Raw genomic sequence first — 27,997 nt, 5'->3', positions numbered from 1 at the left:
CTGGCTCACAATGAAAGTCCAGTTAGCAGACTAGCTGACTGAGGCAATTGTGGGGAAGAAAACTACTCCCCACTAGCAGAAAACTGCTACTTGCACCAAGAGTCCAGGAATTAACATCTTCAGTTATGTTTTTCTCTCCAATTCCCCCATCACCAAGAGTAAGCCAGCTCTGTCTGTCGAGATGCCCAGGCTGTGTGGCAGTGGTGTCAAAGGCTGCCACTTGCTCCAAGGCACTGCCATCTGCAACAGCACAACATTTTGACTCCGGAAAGTAAACACATCTGCCTTTGCCAGTGTCCTCCCACTGTGCCACCCATCTGGAGCAGGTGAGCTGGAAGGCAAGCCTGGGCATGGCAGGATGGGGGCGAGCGGGCGGGGAAGATGAGGCCTCAAGGGAGATGGCAGAGAGGAAATGGCAGTGCTTCATCATGTCACATCCTGCTAAACACATTTGCCAAAAAGCACATGAAATTACCCTTGTTAGTGATATTTTAATCACATGTAACAAATGGTTGGTTGTGTTTAGGGGATAAGACTTGCAAAGTCAAGGTTTCACCTGATCCAGCTGTTCACTGGGTCACATGACCCAAGGATCCCAATAAACGGGATGGTCTCTGTGCCAGCCACGTAAGGCATGAAGAGAATAACTTCAGTGCAGTAGTCTCACAGCAACAGGATTCTTTTAGAATAGGAGCTCGATGTACCTGCTGTCCCACTCCCCGCTACCCAAAACAAATGCACGCATATGCAGAGCAGAGATAAGAAGTGGTCATTTCTAAAGTGACTAATTTTCTTCCCTACAGTTCTTTTCCTTTCACTGAAAAAAACTACATTCAAGTGTTGACATCAGATCTTTATGCTTATTTTCTTGGAACCAGGAACTAGGGCTTAGCTAAGTTCATGCTCTACTTCTGAGCAACGCCCCCCCCACTAGACCTTTAGATCTGCTGTCCGATCCAATCAGCTGCAGCTCTCGCAGCACTTTCAACCAGCTCCTAGCAGAGCAGGCGCTAAACCTTCCAGGTTTTAACTATTAGATTTTAAACTTCAGGGGAAAAAGAACGGTGAAGACACTTTTTCAGATTAAAGTTTTACATGTAACTCTTGCACTAAAGATGAAAAGAGAATCAATCAACACGAGTGAAGGAGCTGAGGTTTTATCCTAAGTGTTCAGTGGCAATTTATGGAACTAGACCTGAAAACCAGTATCGCCAGGTTTGATGCTCTTCATTATTTCTGCTGTTTATCTGCTAAGCATTCACAGAAGTGTGTGGGGGGTACAGATGGACAGACACCCCCCCACCAAGGCTTATGAAACACGTCAGGAAAAGGTCTATGAAAACAATGACCATTCAGTGGTAAAGCCCGGAAAACTACACACTACAGAGGCCAGCATTCTGCTGAAGCTTCAACACAAAACTCCATATTCGGGGTTGGGGATTTAGCTCAGTGGTAGAGCGCTTGCCTAGCAAGCGCAAGGCCCTGGGTTCGGTCCCCAACTCCAGAAAAAACAAAAAACAAAAATTCCATATTCCCCAAGGACACTAGAGTGGGCTGGTTCTCACATCACTGGCATGGGGATGGTGTATGGAACAGTTAATTTTTAAGGGAATCAGATAATATAATCATAAATAATGCTACAGTGGGGCCAGTAGGCAAAAGACTCAATGGGATTAAAGTGGTTTGTTACCAAGGCTAGAGGTCTGAGTTCAATCCCTGACCCAAATGATGAAAGAGAGAACTGACTCCCAAGTTTCCTCTGAACTCCACGACTACGCCATGCAAATGCTGGGACTTGGGGTGTGGTAACTCAGTGACAGAGCATGTAGTTAGCATGCCTGTGGCTAATTAAACCCTAAAACCAAGAAATACAACTTTCTTACCCAAAAGAAACCCAGAAGACATCTTCCTGGACTTTCTTATTTAATAAAATGCATTGAAATATTTTATTAGGTCCAAGGTTCAATAATGGTGGCAGATGGCATGGGAGGGAGGGGTTAATTAATTGGAATTTAAATAACCCTTTATAGTTAGTGGTGTTCACACATACTGGGTAAATCTAGAACAAATCTTAAATGTGACAGATGTTCAATGTTAGTTTACTTCTACACCGTCCATTAATACTAGTAAATTCCTATAACCAGCCCCAACTTTAGTATCTCATCAGTTCAATTAAAATAATTCAACAATTCCCTATAAATAACATAGCCATTAAATTGCTTAAACCAAACAATAATAGCATCATAAAAACAAAAAATCATTCAATCATTACATTTTTATATAATATACAAAGAGCTTTGCATGACTATGTTTTAATCCTTAGAGTGAGTGAACAAGCGAATGAGAGCGCATACACACACACACACACACACACACACACACACACACACACACAGTAAATGAAAGTCAAACACTCAGAGCTATAGACATTTATATGAAATATACATTCGTGTATATTTCATATACATAAAATCTGGCTACTCAAAAATTTGTATCACGTGCCAAACAATGTTACCATGCAAATATGTCAAACATAGTGACTTTATATTAGGAATATGTAAAACTGGGGTTGGGGATTTAGCTCAGTGGTAGAGCGCTTGCCTAGCAAGCACAGGCCCTGGGTTCGGTCCCCAGCTCTGAAAAAAAGAAAAAAAAAAAAAAGGAATATGTAAAACTATTATCACTTCTCTCTCTAGAATAAAATAAAGTGTTGGGGTTAGAGGGATGGCTCAGCAGTTTAGAGCATTTGCTGTTCTTTCGTTCTCTTCTTAGCACCCACATTACCTAGCTCATGAGTACCTATAACTCTAACCCCAGGGAATCCAATACCTTCTTCTTGCCTTCCTAGGTACCTACATACATGTGGAAGTATGTGCACCCTCACACCCACATATACACAAAACTAAAACTAAAACTCTAAAGTACAAATTCTTATTTTACAATCTATTTTGATAAGGAACTTGAAGAATAAAAAAGCACAAAGCAGAGGAGATCAATGCTTAGAGCTCCTTGTAAATAAGAGACATTATCACTTGCATAACATAGTGCACATACATGCAGGCAAAATATACACACTAAAAAATCATTTATAGATCATTGAGATTGCAAAGCTCTTGATCAAAGTCACCACTGGGACAGATTCTATTTGGTGAGATGGTTAGGGTCTAATATTAGGCACTGGAAAAGAAAAGTGCTTTAAAGATCGACAGTAGGTCTGGAGAGGTGGCTCAATGGTTCAGAGTCCACACTGCTCCCAACATCCATGTCGCACATGGCTGACATGTATAAATATCAGGTGGCTCACACCCTGGTATTTACAGCTCCAGCTCTGGAGTGATCCAATGTCACTGGCCTCCTTAGGCACATGCACTTTATGTATACATTACATTAAATACAGACACGCAGACATCTTTAAAACTAAATCTTCCTGGGTTCAGTCCTCAGCTCCAGGAAAAAAAAACAAAAAACAAAAAACAAAAAAAACTAAATCTTCTAAACAATCGATAGCAAACAAGTTTATAAAAAACTTAATACCCATATTTGTTTTGATGACATGTGACTAAGTTTAAGAAGGCAGATGAAACCCCAATCATCAAGAGCACTAATTTTCTAAACTGCTACTGAAGAATCAAAGGGTTGACCTTAATGCAAACAGTCAAATTATGGTACAATTATCGTCGCTTTGTCTGACCTGCTGTGGGTCCCTGAACTAGTCCCTCTGCCACTTTATGCTTTTCACTGAATCAGCAAGAGAATCAATGACGATTTGTCTCCGTGGAAGAGCAGATTAAATTATTAAGCAAAATGCTTTGGGCAAAAGTCATATGGATGTTAAATATTATGATTTACAAGTATTCATTTTCCTGGCACTCCTGTGGGGTTAAGCAGTTATCTGGATATCACAGATGAATAAACAGGCACAGGGTACGGTCACACGGTGAAGCTCTATTCACTTAGTCCCCGTGGGACATGTACCCTTGACAACCACATGAACTTTCTTGGCACATTCTACACAATCTTTAAGCTCTCAATCTTTAAGTGAATGAAGCCTCCTTTTACATAATAGAGAATACTACAATATACAAGACTAGAATAACTAAAGAGAACTCTCCATGCTTTAGCCAAACAGTCACAGAAAGATATACCGCCATTACCATGTAGGGACCTTGAGCTACAGTTCAACAAAAATAGAAACACTTTAAAAATATTTGGCACTTTCTTACAAAATTCAATATATTCTTACCATACAAACCAGCAATCATTCTCCTTAGAATTTACCCCCAAAACTGCAAAAAAATCTGAAGAAATCCCAGATACAAATGCCTCAAATTGGAAGCAATTAAGATATCCTTCAGTAGGAAAAGGATAAACTGTAGTACACTTAGACAAAGGAATATAACTCAGTACTGAAAAGAAATAACTTAGCTGGGTAGTGGTGGCACGGGCCTTTAACTCCAGCACTAGGGAGGCAGAGACAGGCAGATAGGCAGAGTTCAACGCAGTTTAAGGCTAGCCTAGTCTATAGAGAGAGTTCCAGGACAGCCAGAGTTACATGAAGAAACCCTGTCTCCAAAAAAAAAAAAAAAAAAAAAAAAACCAGACAGACAGAAACTGCCAAGCCATGAAAAGACATGGAGGAACTTTATTTTATTATTTTTTTTTAAAAAAATTTTTATAGTTGGGGATTTGGCTCAGTGGTAGAGCGCTTGCCTAGCAAGCACAAGGCCCTGGGTTCGGTCCCCAGCTCCGGAAAAAAAAAAAAAAAAAAAAAAAATTCTTTTTTACTATTTTAAATTATGTGTGTATATATCTGCATGCAGTTACGTGTACATGAGTGCAGGTCCCTGATGAGGCCTGCGGCATCTGATCCCTTGCAGCTGTACAGACTGCTGCGAACTGAATGACCAGGGGGGCCAGGAACTGAACTCAAGACCTCTGGAATGCAGCAAGTGTACTTAACCAGAGCCAATTCTCCAGGCCTATGTGAAGGAACTTTAAATCATGTCACCGAGAAGCCAATTTGAAAGCCTAACTATGGTATGACCCCAACTCTATGCTATGACATTCTGAAAAAGGTAACCATGCAAACAGTAAAAGGATTAGATGCTATCAGGGGTTCAGCAGATGAAGAGAACAGGTGAGGGACAGAGGATGTCCAAGGCAGTGAAAAGACTCTAAATGATACTGATGGATTTCTGTCCTTACACATTTGTCTAAACTCACAGAACGCATGCCTCTGAGTATAACCTAAAATGTAAATTAAGAACCCAAGTGTCAACACAAGTTCTCTAGTTGTAGAAATAAGCACTCCGGTAGATGCTGAGGACACAGGATGCTATACATGTGCATATGGGCTGAGTTTATATGGGGAAAATATTTATATTTTTCTCCTAATTTGCTATGAGCCTAAAATTGCTTTGAAAAAAAAAAAAAGTCTCCAGGAGGGGAGTAGTTTATCATAGTCTTTCATGTTAGTACACCACAACAAACAAAATAAAAACGTTTCTTTTGGGCCAGAGAGATGTTTCAGCAAGAATAGGCAACTGCCAGCAGGCCTCCCAACCTGAACTTGATCCCTGTATCCCATAGAGTGGAAGTCGAGGACCAAGGCTCCTGCAACTTGTTCTCCTACCTCCACACTCACACCACACGCAAAAGAAATGTTAAAACACTTTTGATTTTATTCTTAAAATGAAGCATATTTTCACTGAATAGCCTGGGCTAGCCTAGAACTAGCTCCATAGCTCAGGCTAGCCTAGAGGTCATTAGCCTTCATTAGCCTCCCAAGTGACAGGATTAGACTGTAAAAAGCAACAATAACCAAAGAGAAAACAAACCCAAGGGGACTAAAAAGGAATGATTAGCACTGGGAAGAGTTGAGGAAAGTCAAAAATGGCAAAAATACTGTTCATGTGGAACAGGAATATGAAAGCACGGCTTTCGGTTGTACTGAAGGCCGCTAGTTGCTTACCCGACTCCGAAGACAGTCGGCCAGGTTTCGGCGTGTGAAATTAGCTGCTGCTGTGGGGGACAATTCATATCCTGGTACAAGACATAACGAATCACATTTGAAATGAAGCAGCAGAAAATAAGAGCACTCACCCACGTCACTGGTCTATGCCTTTTCTTTTTAGAGACAGGTCTTAAACTTGAGATCCTCCTGCTTCTGCCTGCTAAGTGCTGCACTGGCAGGTGTGCACCACCACACCTCCCTAACTATAACAAAAGCCATTTTTATTTATTTGTTTTTTGAAACATGATCTCATGTAAATGGGGTCCCGGGTCATCAGGCTGGTCTCAAAGTCATTATACAACTGAGGATAGCCTTGAACTTCTGATTCTTCTACCCTTATCTTCCAAACTATACTTAATAAAGTAACTAACTTAAGAGTCTTTTAAGGGTTAATTTAAGCAAACACAATTTTTCTTTTAGGCATTGACTTTTAGCACCTAAAACACATGTAACAAGCAACTCTTCCTATTCTTCTTAGTCACTCAACCCTCTCTCGGGGCAACCAATGAGATTGCACCACACCTAAGGAGCATGAGCAGACCGTTCACCCTAAGTATGTGTAATTCCAAGAAGCAAACTTTTAGGTCCCTGAATGGCAGGGTCTACGTCTTGACCACACATTAATTTTTCTGCAGTATTAAGCTCAGTGTATAATATTGATAAGAAAAACCTTCAAAGATATTTAGGCAATTGGGAGGATAATGCTAAATGTGTTGCCTAAAAAATAGGTATAAATGGATGTTAATTTAGCATTTAACATAAATAATCATAGAAAAATCAAACCAAAGCTATATTCTAAGTCTTTATGATTTTTCAAGATAGGGTTTTTCTGCCTAGCCTGGGCTCTCCTGGAACTTGAGATCAGTACTCAGAGATCTGCCTGCCTGAGTACTGGGACTAAAGGCTTGTGCCATCACACCTGACTCTAAGGCTTTTTTTCTATTATTAAAGATTTTTTTTTTTATTTCATGTATGAGCGGTTTGCCTACATATACCTGTACCACATGTATGCCTGGGACCAAAGAGGGTGTTAGACCCCCGCCCCCTGGAATGGAGTTACAAATGGTTGTAAACCATTACGTGGGCACTGGAACCAAACTTAGGTCCTCTGCAAGAGCAGCTCAAGCCATCTCTCCAGCCCCAAAAGACTGCTTTTAAAGTACAGGGTCTCATAATTACAAAGAACTTTAAGTTCACAAAGCATTTCTCTCTTTTTTGCAGTGCCAAGACGACACCTAAGGCTTCCCAAATGCTCAGCCAGTACTCTGCCCAAGAGCTATATCCCCAAGCCAGTCAAAACCTTTTCTTTCTCTTCTTTCTTTCTTTCTTTCCTTTTCTTTTTTCTTTTCTTTCTCCCCCCCCCCATTTTTCTCTTTTGTTTTTTTGTTTTTTTTTTTTTTTTTTTTTTTTTTTTTTTTTTTTTTTGGAGCTGGGGACCGAACCCAGGGCCTTGCGCTTCCTAGGTAAGCGCTCTACCACTGAGCTAAATCCCCAGCCCCTCTTTTGTTTTTTTAAGACAAGGTTTCTCTGTGTAGCTTTGGCCATCCTGAAACTCACTCTGTAGATCAGGCTGGCCTTGAACTCACAGATATCCGCCTGTCTCCACCTCCCAAGTGCTGGGATTAAAAGCATGTGCCATCACTGTCTGACTTTTTTGTTCTGTTTCTTGACCCAGGATCTCATGCAGCCCTCACACTCTCTGCGTAGCTGAATTGCTGAATTTGACCTTTTAATCTCTGATCCTCCTGCCTCCATCTTCTAAGTGCTAGGATTACAGACATGTAGCATCACTCCTCATCAAAACATCTTCATTAATATAAATATAATCCCATTTCAGATGAAATAAAGTCCCAGAGAGGACAAATGACTTGTATACATGATACTGTAAAGCCTTGGAGCTAGAGAGATGGCTCAGCAGTTAAGAGCAGGAGTTGTTCTTCCAGATGGCCTAGGTTTAATTCCCAGAACCTTCTGTAGTTCCATTTCCAGGGGATCTTCCGGCCTCTGTGGGCACCATGTGGTGCACCAACATGTGTGCAAGGGAAACACCTACACACTCTAGCATTCCATCACCAATATATCAAGTGTTAGAATGTTTGTAGAAAAATCTTTAAGAACAGTACAATTAGAATTTAGGGTCGAGATTTTTGTTTTGTTTTAGTTTTCTGAGCCAAGGTTTCTCTGTGTAGCCCTAGCAATTTTGAAAACTCAATTTGTAGACCAGTGTGGTCTAAAACTCAGAGATCATATGCCTGCCTCTAATTTTCTTTGGTTAGTTGGAAGATTTAATGAAAACCTATGGTCCCATCAATCCAACAGTGAATAAGACTGTCAGAAAAGAACACCCATCTTGGGGTTGGGGATTTAGCTCAGTGGTAGAGCGCTTGCCTAGCAAGCGAAAGACCCTAGGTTCAGTCCCCAGCTCCAGAAAAAAGAAGGAAAAAAAAAAAAAAAAGAACACCTATCTTCAGTACAAAATTAGAGATAAACCAATGGCTACAGACTGAAGAGTATCCTCCAAAAATACACATGCAAAAGCCCTAATCACAGACCCTCAAATTGTGACTGTATCTAGAGATAATATACAAAGAGATAATTAAGTCAAAAATAAATTCAACTCTGCTAACTCCTTGAACTCACAATTGTAGCCATTAGAGTTAAGAAAGAATTGTTGTTTAAACTGCCCAGGCTGTGGCACCTTGTATGGTGACCCTAGAAAACTAATGCACCACCAGCCAAAGCTACCCGCTCCCGCTAAGTCTTACCCACCATTCCGCATTTTATAAAGCTGCACGTTTTTCTGGATATATTCTGCAAACTGTACAGTGTCTCCAGCCTCTCCAACACATAGGAGTAAGATTTTTTCACTCATCTTAAACATCTTGTCATGATCTGCTCAAAGGAAAAGAAATCCATGTTAGAAACTGCGACCACAGAAACTAAAAGCTATTTATATATGCAATTATAAACAGATCTATTAAGTACTATACTGAAGAATATTACCAACCACTGTTAATTATAAGACTTTAATAGTTTCACTAGTCAACAGGTTAACTACATATTTTATTAATGTTAACTTATATTGGAAATTATATATGAAAGCAGACTATCATACAATTGCAGGGAAAGGTAGGGCTGGAGAGATGGCTCAGCAGTTAATTGCACTGGCTGCTCTTGCATAGAACCCAGGTGATTCTCAGCACTGACATTAGGTTCACAATCATCTGTAACTACAGTTCCAGGGACTCCCATGCCCTTTTCTGATCTCTGAGGGTATTGCGCCTATACACATAAAAATAAATAAAAAAAAAATTTTTTTTTTTTGTTCTTTTTTTCGGAGCTGGGGACCGAACCCAGGGCCTTGCGCTTCCTAGGCAAGCGCTCTACCACTGAGCTAAATCCCCAACCCCAAAAAAAATTTTTTTAAAATTACAATTTGGGGCTGAAGATGTATCTCAGTGATATAGAATATGCCAAGTGTTGGGGCTGGGGATTTAGCTCAGTGGTAGAGCGCTTACCTAGGAAGCGCAAGGCCCTGGGTTCGGTTCCCAGCTCCGAAAAAAAGAACCAAAAAAAAAAAAAAAAAAAAAAAAAAAAGAATATGCCAAGTGTGTGTGAGGCCCGGAGTTCAATCTCTCCCACTTACTCACTTAATTAAAAAATAACATTTAAGCTTGGCATGGGCCATCTGTTTTAATCCAAGCAATCTGGTGTTGCAGGATAGTTGATAACACTATGAACCCTGAGATTGTGTTATTTACTGAAAAAACCTGTTTCTAGTTGTGGTGTAGCTCAACCCTTAGAAAACACATTTAATTCCTCTGGCTGGAATACAGACACACCCTCAGCACACAAACAATAAAGGTAAAATTAGTTTGTAGAAAGAAGCATCTATGTTTGATGTCTAATTGAGTGGCAGACAAAGCAACAAATCAGAGAAAGACTTGACAGAATAGGATACGCCCAACTTCAAGAGAAGGGAAAGAGAAACTACTTAAGAGAGCAGCCCAGAGAGGGGGGGGGGGGATGGAGGGGGAGAGAGACACAGAGGGGGACGGGAAGCAGTTTTACTGGGATATTTATACAAAGAGCAAGCTAAACACAGGTAAAGACAGAACAAGCCAGAGAATAAGAAGGGCCGGAGGATTAGAACAGATTGCCAGATTAGATTGTACAGAGGATAGAAAATTAGGCCTAGGTTAGTTAGCAGACAGGCAGTAAGCCTCGGAGATGACAATTATATCGGGCGAATAAGAGATACTTTTACACTCTGGAGGCAGAGACAAGCTGATCCCTGGAAGCTGGAGGCCTGCTTATTCTACACACTACGCCACAGGGCAGCCAGAGCTCCATAGTGAGACTCTATTTCAAAGACAGAAACAATTTAAGGATATTTAAAATACAGGGAATGGGGGGTTGGGGATTTGGCTCAGTGGTAGAGCGTTTGCCTAGGAAGCGCAAGGTCCTGGGTTCGGTCCCCAGCCCCGGGGGTGGGGTGGTGGGGTGGTGGGGGGTAGCGGAGGGTGGGGGGTAGCGGGGGGCGGGGGGTAGCGGGGGGCGGGGGGTAGCGGGGGGCGGGGGGTGGGGGGTGGGCAGGGAATGGGGGATGGGGGTGGGCAGGGAATGGGGGATGGGGGTGGGGGTGTGGGAAGCTGAGGAATCCAGACTATAGAGATTATCTTGAGGCACAAAAGTACAAAGTTCTGAAACGTTACTACTAATACAAATGTTACGTAAACATTAAAAAAAAGATGAACAGAATGGATTCTACAGTTAAATTTAAAGAACCATCTCAAGAAGGAGGGAAAAAAAAATCAGCTGAGAATCCAAATTACTTTATAAAGCAAACCAGCTGCATATCCAAAGGAAAAAAGAAAAGTGGTTGTCAAAGCAGACACTTTCAGTGAGCTATCTAAATAACTAATGAAAACCATAATACGCCAGCCTTATCTAGCTACACCAGACTTGTTCAGATTAAACAGATAAACACTCAGGTTGTAATTGGCGCCTAGGGAAGGAAACACAGTATCTATTTAGTCGGTAGCTTCAGAGACAAGCTTTACTCTTCCTATCTTACCGACTTTTGCTTTTCATTTCTCTAATAGTGCTGAATAATCTCCCCTGGGAGACATGTTTTCCTGTATGAAAGCTTTTGAAATGTCAAAATCTCCTAATAGGATTTAAGGAACAAACGTGACTATCAAATACTTTACAAGTGTTGGAGAGTTGTAGACAGTAATAAATGTGGGTTTTTGGACTGGTGGTGGGCTCCTACATAAAATATGCCTATAGATAATACTGAATCGCCTTAAAATTCCCAAGTAAACAATTTTCATTTGTTATACATTCAAAGACTGTTAGTTTGCAAAGTTGTTCTAAAAGGAAGATTCATTTAGACACATGTTGCAAAGAAAAAAACAGAAGGGTATATATTCTAAATTCTAAATTCTGGACAGTGGCAAGAATCTGAGCAATTTTTATTTCCTTCCTTTGGTTTATCAATATTTTTTAAATCTCTATAGTTAACAAGCTTCACTTTTGTTAAGTTTGCATTATTTTTAAGGAAAAAGAAAGCAGACAGGCACTATGGCTCAGCAGGTAACAAAATGACAAGAGGCAGTGTGAACCAGTGTGGTGCTGCATGCCTAGTACTCCAGGTCTTGGATGCTGTTACATGTATCAGTTTAGTCAGAGCTACACAGCAAGACTCCATTTCACAGAGCCAAAAAACCTTCCCCTAAAAGTATTTGCAAAAGAAGTCTCCCTCAAAATTAGAAGTATTCAGCATTCCTGACTATTCCACAAATTCCCTCAGAAGTCTAAACTCCACCCTAAGTTTTTCATACCAGAGAAGGTTATAAGTTGAGTACAATTATTTCCAATGCTTTTTCAAGAACTTACTCAAATTCATCTTTTTTCTCATACCATAATCTTTTTCTTCTCTGTGTCTATTCTAACAACTTACTCCTAAAATCATTGATTTAAAAACTAGCCTAACAGGCTGGAGAGATGGCTCAGTGGTTAAGAGCACTCCTGACTGCTTTTCCAGAGGTCCTGAGTTCAATTCCCAGCAACCACATGGTAGCTCACAACCACCTGTAATGGGATCCGATGCCCTCTTCTGGTGTGTCTGAAGACAGTGACAGTGTACTTATATATGTAAAGTAAATAAATATTTATAAAAAAAATTTAGCCTAACACTAACTATATTTCTAATACATAAAAAAAAAAACTTGTATTTCTTTCTTGGGTTTTTCGTTGATGTTTGCTTTCTTTAGAGAGAGTCTTAGTATGTAATCCTACAATATCCTTGAATCCCAGGCTAGTGTCCAACTAGAGATCATCATTCCTCTGTCTATAGAATGGAATTATAGGGATACACTATGCCTGGCTCTCCTTGTCTTGGCTTTTTCTAAAGATTTTAACTAAAAGGTTGCATCCATGTAACATCTAGTATGGATAAGGGCATACAGCACATTCTCCTTCTCAACATCATTCACCTATTCACTGTGATGAAGCATAAGACCCATTAACTTGGTGATGGCTCCACCTATACTTTTCATACTAAAATCATTTGCTGTCAAAGACCTTGCTATTCAAAGCAGTGGACAAATTTACTCTCAAAATAAACTTAATCCTTTGGAGAATGGTTTACAAACGTAACTTCTACAAACTAATTATAAAATTTCATAGTCTCTTGAGAAACAATACCATAGATGTTTGATTTCAAATTCTTCAGAAGGAAGGGAATGCAAGCAAAGTTCACAGCAGTCTCTCTTTCCCCAGATGAGAGGAGCTCAAGGCTGACGCCAGTTAAGTGCCTTCTCTTTGTGAAATCAGTTGTGACAATTGTGCTTTTTCAGCTCTGACAACACACTTCAGGAAACTTCAGGTCTGATCGTTTTCCTTCCTGGAATCTAGGGTTAATTGCTATTCAACTTCAAGCTTCCCTAATCTCTACAACCAGAATCTCTCCCTCACTATCCCATCCTAAAAACAGACCTAAAGCTTGACTGCTCTTGTCTCAACACCGCCATCATTTTCTAGTTTGTGCTACAATTATTTGTACACATATCTGGCTCTTACTGAATCACTAACTTTTTGTGTGTGGGGGTGTACCTGCCTCACCCAGGACAGAGAAGGACATCAGGCCATCCTCCACCTTATTCTCACCCTTTGGGCTTGACTGACTGGTCAGTGAGCTCCCAGGATCTGTGTTTGCTGCTCCCCAGGAAGGGTTATAAGCACACAGCCATGCCTGTTTGATTTTTTTGTTTTTAAGATTTATTTATTTAATGTATATGGGTACACTGTCTCTGACTTCAGACACACCAGAGAAGAGCATCAGATCCCATTACAGATGGTTGTGAGCCACCATGTGGTTGCTGGGAATTGAACTCAGGACCTCTGGAAGAGCAGTCAGTGCTCTTAACCTCTGAGCCATCTCTCCAGCCCCCTGATTTTTTTTTTTTAATTGAGTACTTAGAATTTAAATTCTTCATGCTTGCATAGCAAGCACTCTGACCTACTCAGTCATCTTCTCAACTACATAGTATTCTTTTTTCAATTCTTCCTCATTTCAGTATCTAGCACTGTAAAGTACACAGAGAGGCATGAAACTTGTCCAAATAACTTTTAATCCACTGAACAAAAGCTATAACCTTTCAACAATAACATGCCTATGATCACAATCATGAAAACAGATTCAGTGGGTCAACTGTGACTATAAAAGAAGCAGTATAGGGGCTGGAGAGATGGCTCAGTGGTTAAGAGCATTGACTGTTCTTCCTGAGGTCCTGAGTTCAAATCCCAGCAACCACATGGTGGCTCACAACCATCTGTAATGGGATCCGATGCCCTCTTCTGGTGTGTCTGAAGACAGCTACACTGTACTCATATATAATAAATAAATCTTTAAAAAAAAAAAAAAGAGGGGTTGGGGATTTAGCTCAGCGGTAGAGCGCTTGCCTAGCAAGCGAAAGGCCCTGGGTTCGGTCCCCAGCTCCGGGGGGGGGGGGGGGGGGGGGGAGAGAAGCAGTGTAGTTGTTAAGGGTAAAAGAGATCATTTTGCATAATGTCTACTAACTTGTTTTTAAGAGTGCTGAGACTGGAACCTGGGGCCTTGTACATGTTAGAAACATGTGTTGCCACTGAATTGTATCCTCTGTCTCAAATTACACATATTTGAACCTAGGTTCTACCACCTGTAAGCTTAGAAACCTTTTCTTTGAAAACTTTAAAAATTATTTATTTATGTATGGACTTGTTCTTGCATGGTCTCTTGTTCTGCAAAGGTGCACACGTGCCACACAACAGGTGCACAGGTCAGAGGACAACCTGCAGGGAGTTGGGGTGACGGCTCTCCCTCTACCATCTGGATTCTGGGATCAAACATGGGTTGTCAAGCTGACCAAAGCAGCATCTTTACTACTGAGCTATTTCAACATCTCCTTAAGAAAGTTTTACACACACACACACACACACACACGGACACAAAACACAGTATATACTATATATATCTTAGTTATACATATTCTGTCTCCAACTAACTGCAAAAAGGACACATATTAGAGCCAAACTTTTAAAAAAATTAAAATACTGACGCTGGACACACCTGATACAAATACGCGTAAGTTTGTTAGGTATTTGTTCAATGCTAACTTGTTTACTCGATCCTCTCAACAAGTCTGGAGTTGGGTATTAGTAATCTGAGCGATAAGAAAATCTGGGCACGGAAAACTAGCGTACAAAAATCATAAAGCAAATAAAGAGACGCCATCTCTGTTGCATTGACTATTTAACTACAAGGAAAACCTAGCAGCCAGTGAAAGCCGCAAGAGGCTCTGAGCTGAGCAACTGAAGACAGCGGGAAGCAGAGTGGAAATGCCAAACTCGGCGGAGTTTCACTTTCCCCAAGATACCCACCTTAGGGCGCCCTCAAATTAACCTCTCTCTGTGACGACTGAAACTTATCAAAAATTCAGAGAACTGAGGTGCCAAGCACCGAGCGCATACTTGAGCTCTTACAAACTGAATTCCCCACCTTGGGCAACTCTCACCTAGCAAGCCTCATCTGGCCAGGGCCAGAGCACGGCCCTGACCTAGAATCCAAAGCTAGGGTCTTGTCTGCCAGCTTCCTGGCTTCTAAATCCTGCAGTGCTAGAAGGGCAGAGGACCCGGAGCTCCATCTTCCAAGCAGCCCAGAGGGAGGCCCACCTTACCCTTCACCAACTCCCGCCGACTGCCCCTACACCCAGGCCGGCCAGGCCTCCCCCTGCTTCTTCTCACCGTCCTTCATCTGGACAATATTGCTGGCGGCCACCCGATCAGAAGCGACCAGGACATAGTCAGGACCCTGGATGCCAATGAGGTACTCCATGGTTCCGGGAAGCGGGAGGCTGCAAGGTACACACACACGGGGACTTCCCGGGTACGCGGCCTCACCAGTGAGACAGCACACCCGAACTAGGCTGGGTGTGATGCAAGATATGCGACCGCCCGGTCATTGGCGCGGGTCGATGACGTCAACTCTCGCGAGAGCGTGTGTGTGAGCTTGGGTGCTCTTCGCACTGATTGCTGAGTAGGCTGGTCCGAAGGTGTTTAAAAACGTAGCTGTGGGTTATGCAACGTTCGGTTTCCTTATCTGCCAATTCGAATTTCATAATTCGTACGTAGATAAAATCGCACCCGATGTGAGAGGTGCCAGCACTTGTGGGTGCTACAGAGGAGAAGGTCTTCAGGTTTCTGGTTAAACGAGCGGAAATCTTTCCTTGCGAGCCAGATCGAAGAACAATCACCCTGAGCCATTCATTGAGTTTAGGACCAGCGGAGCAACATAGGAAAACAAATCTCAAAAGCAAAATAAAAACTACTTGGCGGTGGTTCACTCTTGGCATCCTAGTACTGGGTAGGCTGAGGCACATAGCATATCAGTAAAGCGGACTACCAAAGTTCAATCCTTCGGACCCACCGTAGAAAGAAAGAACAGACTCCCCAGAGTTTTCCTCTGACTTTCACACTAGCGCGTTCCATTACCCACTACAAATTAAAAAAAAATAGATTTAAACATTTTATTATACTTCTGCTTCATTACATTTAAAATATTTTAAAATTTTAATCTATTTACATTCCAGCCATGGCCCCCCACCTACAGTTCCTCATCCCAACAAAAAAAAAAAAAAAAAAAAAAAAAAAAAAAAAAAGCTGGGTGGTGGTGTCAGATGCCATTAATCCCAGCACTCATTACGCAGAGGCAAGTGGAGCTCTGAGTTCCAGGTCAGCCTGGTCTACAGAATGAGTTTCAGGGCAGCCAAGGCTAAACAGAGAAACCCTGTCTGGGGAGAGGGAGAGGGGGAGGGGAGGGGGAGGGAGGGAGGGAGGGAGGGAGGGAGGGAGGGAGGGAGGGAGGGAGGGACTGATTGAACAGACTGACAGAAGGAAGCCTTGGCTGTCCTGGAATTAATTTAACTGTATTGACCAGACTGACCTCAACTTCACAGGGACCTCTCTGCCTCTGACACCCACCAGCGTAGAAGTAAAGTGGTCCTGGACCACATGCCCTACATGAAATATTTTGGAAAGAGTAAGATAGGAGATAATGGATGGGCTGGAGAGATGATCAGTGCTTAAGACCAGGGTCTGCTCTTCCAGAGGACCTGGATTCAACTTCCCGTACCCACAAGGCAACACACAGACAGCTAACAGTAACTCTGATACATCTCGGGGCTGGAGAGATGGCTCAGTAATTGAGAGCACTAACTGCTCTTCCAGAGGTCCTGAGTTCAATTCCCAGCAACCACATGGTGGCTCACAACGATCTGTAATAAGATTTGATGCCCTCGTCTGGTGTGTCTGAAGACAGCTACAGTGTACTTATATAAAATAAGTCTTTTTTTTTTTTTTTTAAGAACTCTGATACACCTCTGTCCTCTGAAGGCACTTCACATACTTGAATGCACATAAAACATTCAGGCTAAAACCCCATAACACATAAAGTAAATGTAATTCTTTTAACAAAAGGAAGGGTAATAGAGGAGAGACTACAATTAAACTACAGATAGAAATGTCTTAATGAAACTTACAAGTTTGTACAATTAGCATACTTGTGCTGGCTAGTCCTCTATCAACTTGACACACAAGCTAGAGCTATATGAAATGAGGGACACTTAATTGAGAAAATGCCTCCATAAGATCCAGCTTAAGGCTTTTCTTAATTAGTGATTGATGAGGCAGGGCCCAACCCATTATGGGTGGTGCTGTCCCTGAGTTGGTGGTCCTGGGTTCTATAAGAAAACAGGCTGAGCAAGCCATGGGAAGCAAGCCAACCTTCCTCCCACCCCCAGGCCTCTGCATCAGCTCCTGCTTCCAGGATCTTGATTTTTTGAGTTCCTCTCCTGACTTCCTTCAGTGATGAACAGTGTTGTGGAATTATAATCTGAAAAAAAATAATCCTTTCCTCCTCAACTTGTCTTTTGGTCATGATATTTCATCATAGCAATAAAAAAATAAAAAGACCCTAAGACCATACTTTAATAATAAAAACGGGGTTGGGGATTTAGCTCAGTGGTAGAGCACTTGCCTAGCAAGCGCAAGGCCCTGGGTTCGGTCCTCAGCTCCAAAAAAAAAAAAAAAAGTAATAATAATAAAAACTTTTTTGCCAGTCGGTGTGGTGTTCACCTTTAATTCCTGCGGTCCAGAGGCAGAGGTAGGTGGATGTCTAAGTTTGAGGCCAGCCTGGTCTACAGAGCAAATTCCAGGGCAGTCAGGACTACACAGAGAAACCCCGTCTCAAAAAAAAAAAATAATAAACAAAAATGGAGTATATTGAATATACATTATCTTTCAAATGTATTCAAAAAATGTCTGCAGAGTAACGTTTGTGCACAGATGTATGTTGTGTTGCACCACTGGGGACATCGATGAAAAGAGGACCAATCTCTATGTTTTAAGTAGAGATGTTTTATATATGCTGCTAATTGCACACAGCGACCTACTACTCATCGAATCCAAAGAATGAAATGATGCTGAGGCTATGGCTCAGTCAGTAAAGGGTTGGTTTCACAAGCTTGAGGACCTCAGTTCAGAGCTCCGGAACCCACAGGCCTCGCATGGTGCTGTGTGCCTGTAGCCTAGTGGTGGGGAAATGAGAGGTGCAGACAAGAGGGTCCCTGGGAGCTCATGGGCCAGCCAAACTGGCATGAATGGCGAAGTCCCAGGTCTTGGAGAGATCCCATTGCAAAACAAAAGAAAAGGTGGACTGTGCCTAAGGACACACACACACACACACACACACACACACACACACACACACACACACACTAAAAATGAATGAAATGAATTGCCCTATAGCTCAAGATCTATTTCCCTGAATTGGAAATGAAGTTGCTTGCCCCTTTGTAGTAGATGCCATTTTATTGAAACAGTGAATATTCACCTGTGAATGAGAAATATTTAGGATATTTTAAGATCAGTTACATGCAGTAATTATTACTGTGTGTGTGATTTAATGGGATAATTTTTCACCAGGCTCTGGTGGCACACACTCGGGAGGCAGAGGCAGGCAGGTCTCTGAGTTCGAGGCCAGCCTGGTCTACAGAGTGAGTTCCAACACAGCCAGGGCTACACGGAGAAACCCTGTCTTCAAAAATTGAAACAAAAGGTGGAGCAGTGTTTTTCCCCGAGTTTGAGAGATTCCTCCTGCCCCTCCCTCGTGAATTCTGGGGTGATGACGGGCACACTCCACTATGCCCATATCACTTTCTATTGTTCCTGTTTTGTTTGAATGTTTTACCGTTCTCAAGTGACACTCGTATCTTGCACGTTTTCCGGTATTCAGGTGTATGCCGGGGATTAATATTCCCTATTATGCTAAGCACACCCTTTACCACTGAGTTACAGCTAGTTATTTGCAAGTAACTGCATGAGACAGGGTCTTGTGTAGCCCAGGAGAGCTTTGAACTCATTATGTAGCTGAAAGCGATACTTTGAACTCTCCTGATCCTCCTACCTCTACCACACAAGTGCTGGGATTACAGGCAAATGCCACCACAGCAGGATTTAATTAAAAAGAAAACAGCCACCACTGCAGTCTATAAGCCTTGCAGCAATTCTGCAAAAGAGGAACTACCTCATGCTTAGGCCCTGGCATGGACAACTGAGTCCTCGTGGCACTTAATGAGAAATGGAAAATAAGTTGCAATTCTATCTCCGAAGACAACTACAGAATCCCCTTGTCTCTGTAGAAATTCTAGTAATTACTTCAGTCTGCATGTTTCTTCAGGTCTCTGCCCATACTGGGACATAGAGCCTGAGGAGGTCGGAGCAGCCTATCTATCACGGGGTGTATGCCAGGGGCAAGCGAGGTCATTAAGCCAGCCATCTCTATGAACAACACAACTGCATCCATCACTTTCAAAGAATTCTTTTCTTAAGCATCAGTAGAGAAAGCCCTTCTGAAACCCCTTCCTCCCTCTGGGAAGCATGCCTACGATTGGGTTCCTTAAATGCTAAAATTACACAGCTATGCTATATACAACCCACACAAATAATGCAAAGTAAATCGATAAATATCTCTTCTTTCACTCACGGTAACCACCCAGCAAATGTCTACATCTGTCATATTTTTTCGGGACGTGCCAATACGAATTCATTATTTCACAGAAGGTGCAGAAACTTTGAACAGGAAACCTGATACACACACACACACACACACACACACACACACACACACACACACACCACACCAGGAAAAGCAACAAGTAACCTTTAAGCTAAGGGAAACCCATCAGTGATGGGGCCCTTTAGAAAGATTGTAAGATTCTGTAGCTGTCACTACGTAGTGGCTGGTCTTAAACCACAGTGTGGAGCAGGGTCAGAAGACAGGTCACACTGTAGTTAGAGTCTGGGCTTCAAGTATTCTGCTGAGATGAGGCGATAGTCACTGGTGATCTGAGGAGTTTTTGTTTTGATTTGTTTGGGAGGGGAGGCAGATTTTTATTGCTATTGTTTAAAGGATTTTAAGACAACATCTCAAGTACCCAAGGCTGGCCTTGAACTCTTAAACCTCCTGCCTCAGTCACTCAAGTGCTAGGAATACAGACCATGAAAGCTGGCTTAGACTGTATAACTTCCCATGTGTGGTGTTCCAGAGCATTCTATGACCTCCCCATGAGCCTGCTCAGTTTTGTTCACCAATATTTCAGCCCAGCTAATAATGTCCTGTGGGCCAGGACTCGCCATGCTTCTGAAATACCTTTGGGTTTCTAGCTTTATTGTAGCCAGGCATTTGGAGACCTTTACCATCATCTGGAGACTTACAAAAGAAAATGCTGGGAGGGAGAGATAGGTTAGTGGTCAAGAGCCTGCTTTTCCTGAGGACCAGGGTTCAATTCCCAGTATCCACATGGTGTGGTGCAACCATCTGTCATTACAGTTTGTGATTTGTAGACCTACATGCAGGCAAACACTCTTACCCATAAAGTGACAACGAGAACAAAACGGGTATCTTAGAAGTTGTCACTTCATAGGTCTGGTGTACATCCTCGGCCAAGGTTGAGCCCCTAACCTAGAGGTGATAATTATCACCCTAACCTAGAGGTGGTAATTTCTGAAGCAGACCCCAGTGTTTCAGTTCTTCTAAATGCTGCTTCACAGCAGCTGGTTTCGTTTTTAAAAGGAGGTTTGGATGGATGGGAAAGGTTAAGCACTGTCGCACATGCCTGCACTGTCAGCACTGTCAGCACTTGGGAGGTTGAAGCAGTAGAATTGGGAGTTCGAGGTCATACTTAGCTACAAAGTGAATTAGACACCAGCCTGGGCTTCGAGGAGTTCTGTCTCAAAAGCCACAAATAAAAAAAAAAAATCACGGGGTTGGGGATTTAGCTCAGTGGTAGAGCGCTTGCCTAGGAAGCGCAAGGCCCTGGGTTCGGTCCCCAGCTCCGAAAAAAAGAACAAAAAAAAAAAAATCACAGGGAGAAAAGGAAAACAAAGAAAAAGAAAAATCAGAAATTCCCACTCCCGAAGATACAAATATTTTAAGAGGGGTAGGCCCCACGGCTAGGGTATATAACAAGACCAGAAATTAAATGGAGTCCTGATCCAGGACCTAGTAGGCCCACTTTGTCTTGAGAGTCACCTTGGGTTTACTTTCTTAGGGTTCTTTGTTGTTGTTATTCTGTTGTTTTGTTTTAGACAAGGCTTACTGAACAGCATCCCCAGCCTGAGATGGCTTCTTTTGAAGCAAAGCCTTGCTATGTAGCTCAGAATGGCCTCAGACTCCCCAAGTTCTGGGTTCTGAGATGAATATTTCTGACTAGCAGTTAGTGGGACTATTTTTTTTTGTTTGTTTTTTGAGACTGGGTTTCTCTGTGTAGCCCTGGCTGTCCTGGAACTTGCTCTGTAGACCAGGCTGGTCTTGAACTCAGAGACCCGTCTGTCTCTGACTCCTGAGTGTCGAGATTAAAGGTGCACACCACCACTGCCTGGTGTTGACAGAACTTTCACAGGAAGTCCTTGTCCTCTGAGTAAAACTTCTGTAGTAGAAGAGTACAAATGGAAGGCACAGTTCTAATCAGTGTAAGATATGAAAGACACTAGTAGAGACAGTCGGGAATGAAACACAAAAGACAAAAGGCTGAGAAACACCAGCCAGTTCCAGATGTGCATCAGAATCGCATACCCAATGGAAGATACTTGAAGCTCTCAGAGGAGGGGAGAGACGCTCTGTTGTAATTAATAATAAACTGATACCACTTTCAAATATTTGAAGGGTGCAATGAATGGTGCTGCTAAATGTCTGTTTAGCTAAATGTTATGGTGCATTAAAACCAGACAGATTAATACAGAAGACGGCAGACTACTGCCAACAGCCGTGTAAGGGTCACCGTTGCATCTCTCGTTGGAGCAGAAGAGCACAGTCTTTGGTGCAGCATTTGGAGCACTGGTAGAGAAATGCATTGACTTCCATGTCATTCAAAGACAGTCTGAGCCGTTTGCATCCAAATGGAACATGTGACAGGGCTGCCCCATTGCCATATTAATTCTACAAAAACTGATCTAGTCTCTTGTAGAAGCTGTTTCCTTAACCAGATACTAAATCAATTTAAATAAGTGAAGTGTGGCCTTCTCAAGGCATGCTAAGTTGCTAAAAATAAGAGTAAATATGGCTACTTGTGTGCTTAAATGTTGCTCCTGAAATAGCTGGCAGTTAAAGACTCGTAGTAAATGACCCAGCTATCCAACTCCTGGGCATATACCCAAAAGATGCTCCAATGTATAACAAGGACACATGCTCCACTATGTTCATAGCAGCCTTATTTTAATAGCCAGAAGCTGGAGAGAACCCACATGTCCTTCAACAGAGGAATGGATACAGAAATGTGGTGCATTTACACAATGAAGTACTACTCAGCCATTAAATTCTATGAAATTCGCAGGCAAATGGATGGAACTAGAAAATATCATCCTGAGTGAGGTAACCCAGTCACAAAGGAACGCACATGGTATGCACTCACTGATAAGTGGATATTAGGAAAAAAACTCGGAATACCCACAATATAACTCACAGATCATATGAAGGTCAAGAGAAGGAAGACCAAAGTGTGGATGCTTCAATCCTACTTAGAGGGGTGAACAAAATAATCATGGGAGGTAGAGGGTGGGCAGGACTTGGGAGGACAAAAGGAGGGGGAGAGGAAAAATGGGGGACAGGATCAGGTGTGAGAGGAAACAGGGAAGATGTACAGAGAGTCAGGAATTTTAACAGAGGTGTGTAGCAAAGGGGATGGGGAACTGGGGGTAGCCACTAGAAAGTCCCAGATGTCAGGAAAGCAAGAGGCTCCCAAGTCACAACAGGGTTGACATTAGCTGAAATACCCAACTAAGGGGAGGGAGAACCTGTAGAGAACATATCCAGAGGTTACACATGGCCTCCGGTTGAGGGATGGGCCCATTCACCCTTCTCAAAATTTTAGCCCAGAATTGCTCCTGTCTAAAGGAAATACAAGGAGAAAGAATGGAGCAGAGACTGAAGGAATGGCCATCCAGAGACTGCCCCACCTGGGGATCCAACCTATACACAGACACCAAACCCAGTCACTATGGCTGATGCCAAGAAGGGCTTGCTCACAGGAGCCTGATATGGCTGTCTTCTGAGAGCCTCTGCCAGAGCCTTCCTGATACAGACGAGGATGCTTGTAGCTAACCATTGGACTGAGCACAGGGACCCCAATGGAGGAGTTAGGGGCTTGCAACCCCATTGGAAGAACAATAGTATTAACAAGCTAGACTCCCCAGAGCTCTCAGGGACTAAACCACCAACCAAAGAACACACATGGAGGGTCCCATGGCTCCAGCTGCATATGTAGCAGTGGATGGCCTTTTCTGGCATCAAAGGGAAGGGAGGCCCTTGGTACTGTGAAGGCTTGATGCCCCAGTGTAGGGGAATGCTAGGGCAGTGGGGCATGAGTGGGTGAGTGGGTGGGGGAGCATCCTCATGGAGGCGGGGGTGGGAAGGTGGGGGCGATTTTCAGAGAGGAAAGTGGGAAGGGGGATAACATTTGAAATGTAAATAAACAAAATAACCAATAAAAAATTTCTAAAAAAGAAGCTAAGGGAATTTACTTAGCAGATCTGAATGCTAGCAGGCTTATTCTAACAATACCTTGGTAAGATATCTTACCAAAAAAATTTGTTTTTTCAAGACAGAGTTTCTCTGTATAACATCCCCTAGGTGTCCTGGAACTTGTACTGTAGACCATGCTGGCCTTGAACTCACAGAGATGCACCTGCCTCTGACTCCCAAGTATTAGGATTAAAAGTGTGCACCACCACGCCTGGCTTACCTTGTACATCTATTTTGAAGATCATATCATAGGCATGACGTGTAAATTTCTGATTTCTTTGGAGACTCAGTTGTGTCATGTGATGCTTTTCTGAAAACTGTCTTGTGAAAGGATGTTTTTGCTGAAGTAGATATGATGAAATCAAAACGTCTTTTTGATTTTAATTTTTTTCAAACCTTTTTTTTTTTTCCGGAGCTGGGGACCGAACCCAGGGCCTTGCGCTTGCTAGGCAAGCGCTCTACCGCTGAGCTAAATCCCCAACCCTCAAAACTTATTTTTAATGATGGTTCTTAAACACTTTAACCTCCCTTGTAGCCCACCACCCACCAGAGGTAGTGGGAAAGAAAGGATACAGGGGAAGTGGCCCCTGTTTAGAAAGGTTCTTTGGATCAACTCCCGTCAGTGTTGTCTTGAAATTGATAGCTCAGTTCACAGGTCAGCAGGCAGTGCCAGCGTGATCCACTCACAAACACTTCACAGATAAACCAGCAGTCTGATTCAGTAGAGTCAGGTTAGCAACAGCAATGACACAACCTAGCAGAGACAGCCAGGCCTCAACCTAGGCTTGAGTCAGTAGGAGGGACCAGCAGGAACACCAGGAGAAGGTCTAGGCTATTCCTCTCTCAAGGAAGTGAAAATCAGCAAAGATGTGAGACCGACAAGTATTGCACAGCTGGCTCTGTCAGTCAGTCGAGTCCTGTTATAGCCTCCAAACATCATGTGTCCTCTAGGTGTCTTGCCTTAGCACATGCATCCAGTCAGCCCGAGTCCAAGGAGTCTCGACAAATGGAACTCAACTACACAATGTAAGGCAGACAAATATATGCATATATGCATTAGCAAAGAATCCCTCATTTCGGGGCTGGGGATTTGGCTCAGTGGTAGAGCGCTTACCTAGGAAGCGCAAGGCCCTGGGTTCGGTCCCCAGCTCCGAAAAAAAGAACCAAAAAAAAAAAAAAGAATCCCTCATTTCATGTCCTTCCACGTGTTTGCTCTAGCAAAACATCCTCTCTCCTGTGTCTGCTTCAGTGGAACGTGCCTTCATGAGTCTGCCTTGGCCTTTCACCCGTGTCCACTTCAGGAAAACACTCCCTCAGGTGATTGCCCCAGCAAAACGCCATCCAACACAACTGACTTTCCAAAGAATCCCTTAAGTTTCCACTTCACATGCTTCTACATGTTTTTTTCTGGAAGCTGCTCGGAAAAAGGGCATATGATATTTTGCTAGAGCAAATACTTGAGAGAACACATGATGTTTGGAAACGGTATAAATATAACCCAGCAGTGTGTGGTATTGGTTCGCCTTGCCTCTCTTTGCTAATAATCATTGTTTGTCATGATTTCACAGAAACACACCAAAAAACGCCTAGTGGTGTTCTGGAAGCTTCTTGCCACTTCTAGGCTTCTGCTAATTGGCTGAGCCTCGTGGTTTCTTCTGGATTGAACTGCTGTTGCTGACTTGCTAATGGTACTAGCGAGTTGATCAAGGTAACACTGCTGACTTATGTGAATTGAACTACTGATATCCTGACAGTGCAGACTGGATTTGCCCCCAAAGAACTATTTCCAAACAGGTCCACACCCTCTTTTGCCCTATTAACCTTTCCTTTCCACTACCTCTGGTGGGTGGTGGGCTAGAAGGGAGAACAATGCATTCAAGTTACACTTATTAAAATAGATTTTTAAAAAAATATAAGCCTACATAGTGTGCAAAATCATGCTTCATTTTTGTATCTAGATTAACACTGCAGGTAAATGGAACAATTTAAAATTCAGTCTATCCAAGGTAGATTTAAAAAGCTGTTTGAAACATTAGTCATATATATATATATATATATATATATATATATATATATATATATATATTTCTCCAGCCTGCTCTTCAAAGCCTTCTTACATTTCTAATTACACTTATCTTTTTCCCACAGTTGCTTGGTGCCTGTTGTGGGGGCCTCCTCTACAGCTACTCAGCTGCTGCCTTGACAGATGAGTCAATATGCATCTCAAAAACTGGGTAAAGTTGTGTTGATTGTCACTTAAGTTCAAACTTTCCAAATGCAACCCCAGCTTCAAGGCAAATGAATAACAATGGCAAAGATCTAGCTAACTCTTGTTTATTTTTCCCACTGGCCTTGACTGATTGAAAACCAGAGAGAACCGAGAAATTGACCTCCCACCCCATATTTAGAGAAAGCTGTGAGAGGAGGTCATGGTATAAGCCCACAGTTACTATTCAATATTCAGTGCTTGCCTATTCAAGGAGTGCAAGTTCTATATGTAGCCTTGCAAACCCTTAATGGCAAGAACAATCTTTAAAGTCTTTGTGTTGGTTAGCCAACACCACACTCGTGTGGACACACCGACCATTCAGTCCCATCTCTGTCAGCGAATCAGGTCACATTTCAATGGACACATTTCTGAACGCCAACCAGACGTCTCACTTTAAGCGATCCCACTTTCTGAGATTTTTGTCAGCCCGCTCATACTTGTGAAAACCTACTGACACCTGAAGTCCATGTGTTACCAAACTCTAGGACCAGTGGTATGCCTTTCTTGGTGGAAGGTGTCACCAACCAGTATATACTTAAGCAAGCAAGCAAGCAAGCAATTAAGCTTCAGTTTTCTGTTAGGTACTGAGTGATGGTCTCATCCATTGACATTACTCATACAGTTTAACTATCTCAATGGTACCACTGAAGCTACCCAACTGAGTCAGTGATCCAAGGCCACTATTCATCCACAATCTATTTGTGATCATCGGGGCATTTTTTTTTTTCCGGAGCTGAGGACCAAACCCAGGGCCTTGCGCTTGCTAGGCAAGCGCTCTACCACTGAGCTAAGTCCCCAACCCCTCATCGTGGCATTTTTAACCTTTTAAGTTTCTTTCTTTTCTTCTTCTTTTTTTAAAAAGACACATTGAAGGCTTAGATATTTTTCAAAACCTACTTTAATTATGGTTCTTTAAGGCTTCAACCTCCTTTCAAGCCCACCACCCATCAGAGGTAGGGGAAAAGAAAGGTTCATAGGAAAGAGGGTTATGGATCTGTTTAGAAATAGTTCTTTGGGGGTTGGGGATTTAGCTCAGTGGTAGAGCGCTTGCCTAACAAGCGCAAGGCCCTGGGTTCGGTCCCCAGCTCCGAAAAAAAGAAAAAAGGAAAAAGAGAAGAAAAAAAAAGAAATAGTTCTTTGAGTGCTTGCCTAGCAAGCACAAGGCCCTGGGTTCGGCCCTCAGCTCTGGAAAAAAAAAGAAGAAAAGAAAATAAATAGTTCTTGGGGGGGCAATTCCAATTTCCTTTGTCAGCAGTCCAGTTTCTTGGCAAACATCAAACACAAATCAGTAGAAGTAACTCGATCCAGAAGAAACTGAGAGGCTCAGCCAATCGTCATGAGTTCAGCAAAAGGCAGCCAGAACATTGGCAAGGTTCTTTCTACGAAGGCATGACAAGGGAAGACCAGTGAAGAAAGCAAGGTGAACCAGTGCAAGAGTGTTGTCAGCCAAGACCAGTGTCAGCGAAGCCCAATGAAGATCAGCAAAGGGCTGGGGGCTGGAGAGATGGCTCAGGGGTTAAGAGCACTGACTGCTTTTCCAGAGGTCCTGAGTTCAAATCCCAGCAACCACATGGTGGCTCCTGACCATCCATAATGAGACCTGATGCCCTCTTCTGGTGTGTCTGAAGACAGCTACAGTGTGCTCATATACATAAAATAAATAAATAAATCTTTAAAAAAAAAAAAAAGATCAGCAAAGGGTTGCAAGGTGAACAAATACAAGAGTACCATCCACTCACTGTCTGTTGGGTTATACTTATACTCTTTGCAAATATCATGTGTCCCCCCAAGTGTCCGCATCAGCAAAACATCACCTGCCCTTTCACCAGGCGGCTTCCAGAAAAACACCAAGTTTTCAGTAAAAAACTCCTTTCACGTGCCTGCTTCAGCGAAACCTCCTCTCATAAGACAGTTTCTAAAAAGAAAAAAAAAAAAAGTCACAGGACACAACTGTGAAATTGAAACCAGAAATTCCCACTTCAACAAGTTCTCACTGTGCAGCTTTGGCTGGCCCGGAAGTCATAAAGATCCACCGGCCTCTGCCTCCGAGCGCTGGGATGAAGGGAGTGCACCACTATTAAACTTAAAATTATTT

The 27,997-nt window shown here is 42.6% G+C and overlaps 1 protein-coding gene and 2 long non-coding RNA genes across 3 annotated transcripts in view; 2 read left to right on the top strand and 1 right to left on the bottom strand.

Annotated features, from left to right (window-relative positions):
• Psmb2 (proteasome 20S subunit beta 2) overlaps window positions 1–15,450 on the bottom strand; it is a 32,140-nt gene extending 16,690 nt beyond the window's left edge. Inside the window, exons 1-3 of the mRNA NM_017284.1 lie at window positions 15,302–15,450; window positions 8,783–8,905; window positions 5,972–6,042 (exon numbers count right to left, since the gene is read on the bottom strand). Of these exons, the coding sequence (NP_058980.1) occupies window positions 5,972–6,042; window positions 8,783–8,905; window positions 15,302–15,392 (285 nt within the window). The 5' untranslated portion in view covers window positions 15,393–15,450. The remainder of the gene's footprint in view (window positions 1–5,971; window positions 6,043–8,782; window positions 8,906–15,301) is intronic.
• LOC120102980 (uncharacterized) lies at window positions 53–27,997 on the top strand. Its single transcript, XR_015621132.1, has 3 exons — window positions 53–326; window positions 25,202–25,341; window positions 25,782–27,997. It is a non-coding gene; the product is annotated as an uncharacterized LOC120102980 (long non-coding RNA).
• LOC148006048 (uncharacterized) lies at window positions 5,677–8,507 on the top strand. The gene is made up of 2 exons (XR_015621133.1): window positions 5,677–7,398; window positions 7,497–8,507. It is a non-coding gene; the product is annotated as an uncharacterized LOC148006048 (long non-coding RNA).

The sequence above is a fragment of the Rattus norvegicus genome, chromosome 5 (genome assembly GCF_021556685.1).
Source record: "Rattus norvegicus strain SHRSP/BbbUtx chromosome 5, alternate assembly SHRSP_T2T, whole genome shotgun sequence".
Taxonomy (NCBI): Eukaryota; Metazoa; Chordata; class Mammalia; order Rodentia; family Muridae; genus Rattus; species Rattus norvegicus.
The sequence above is the reverse complement of the archived record's forward strand: the minus strand, read 5'-3'. Positions and strand labels throughout refer to the sequence as shown.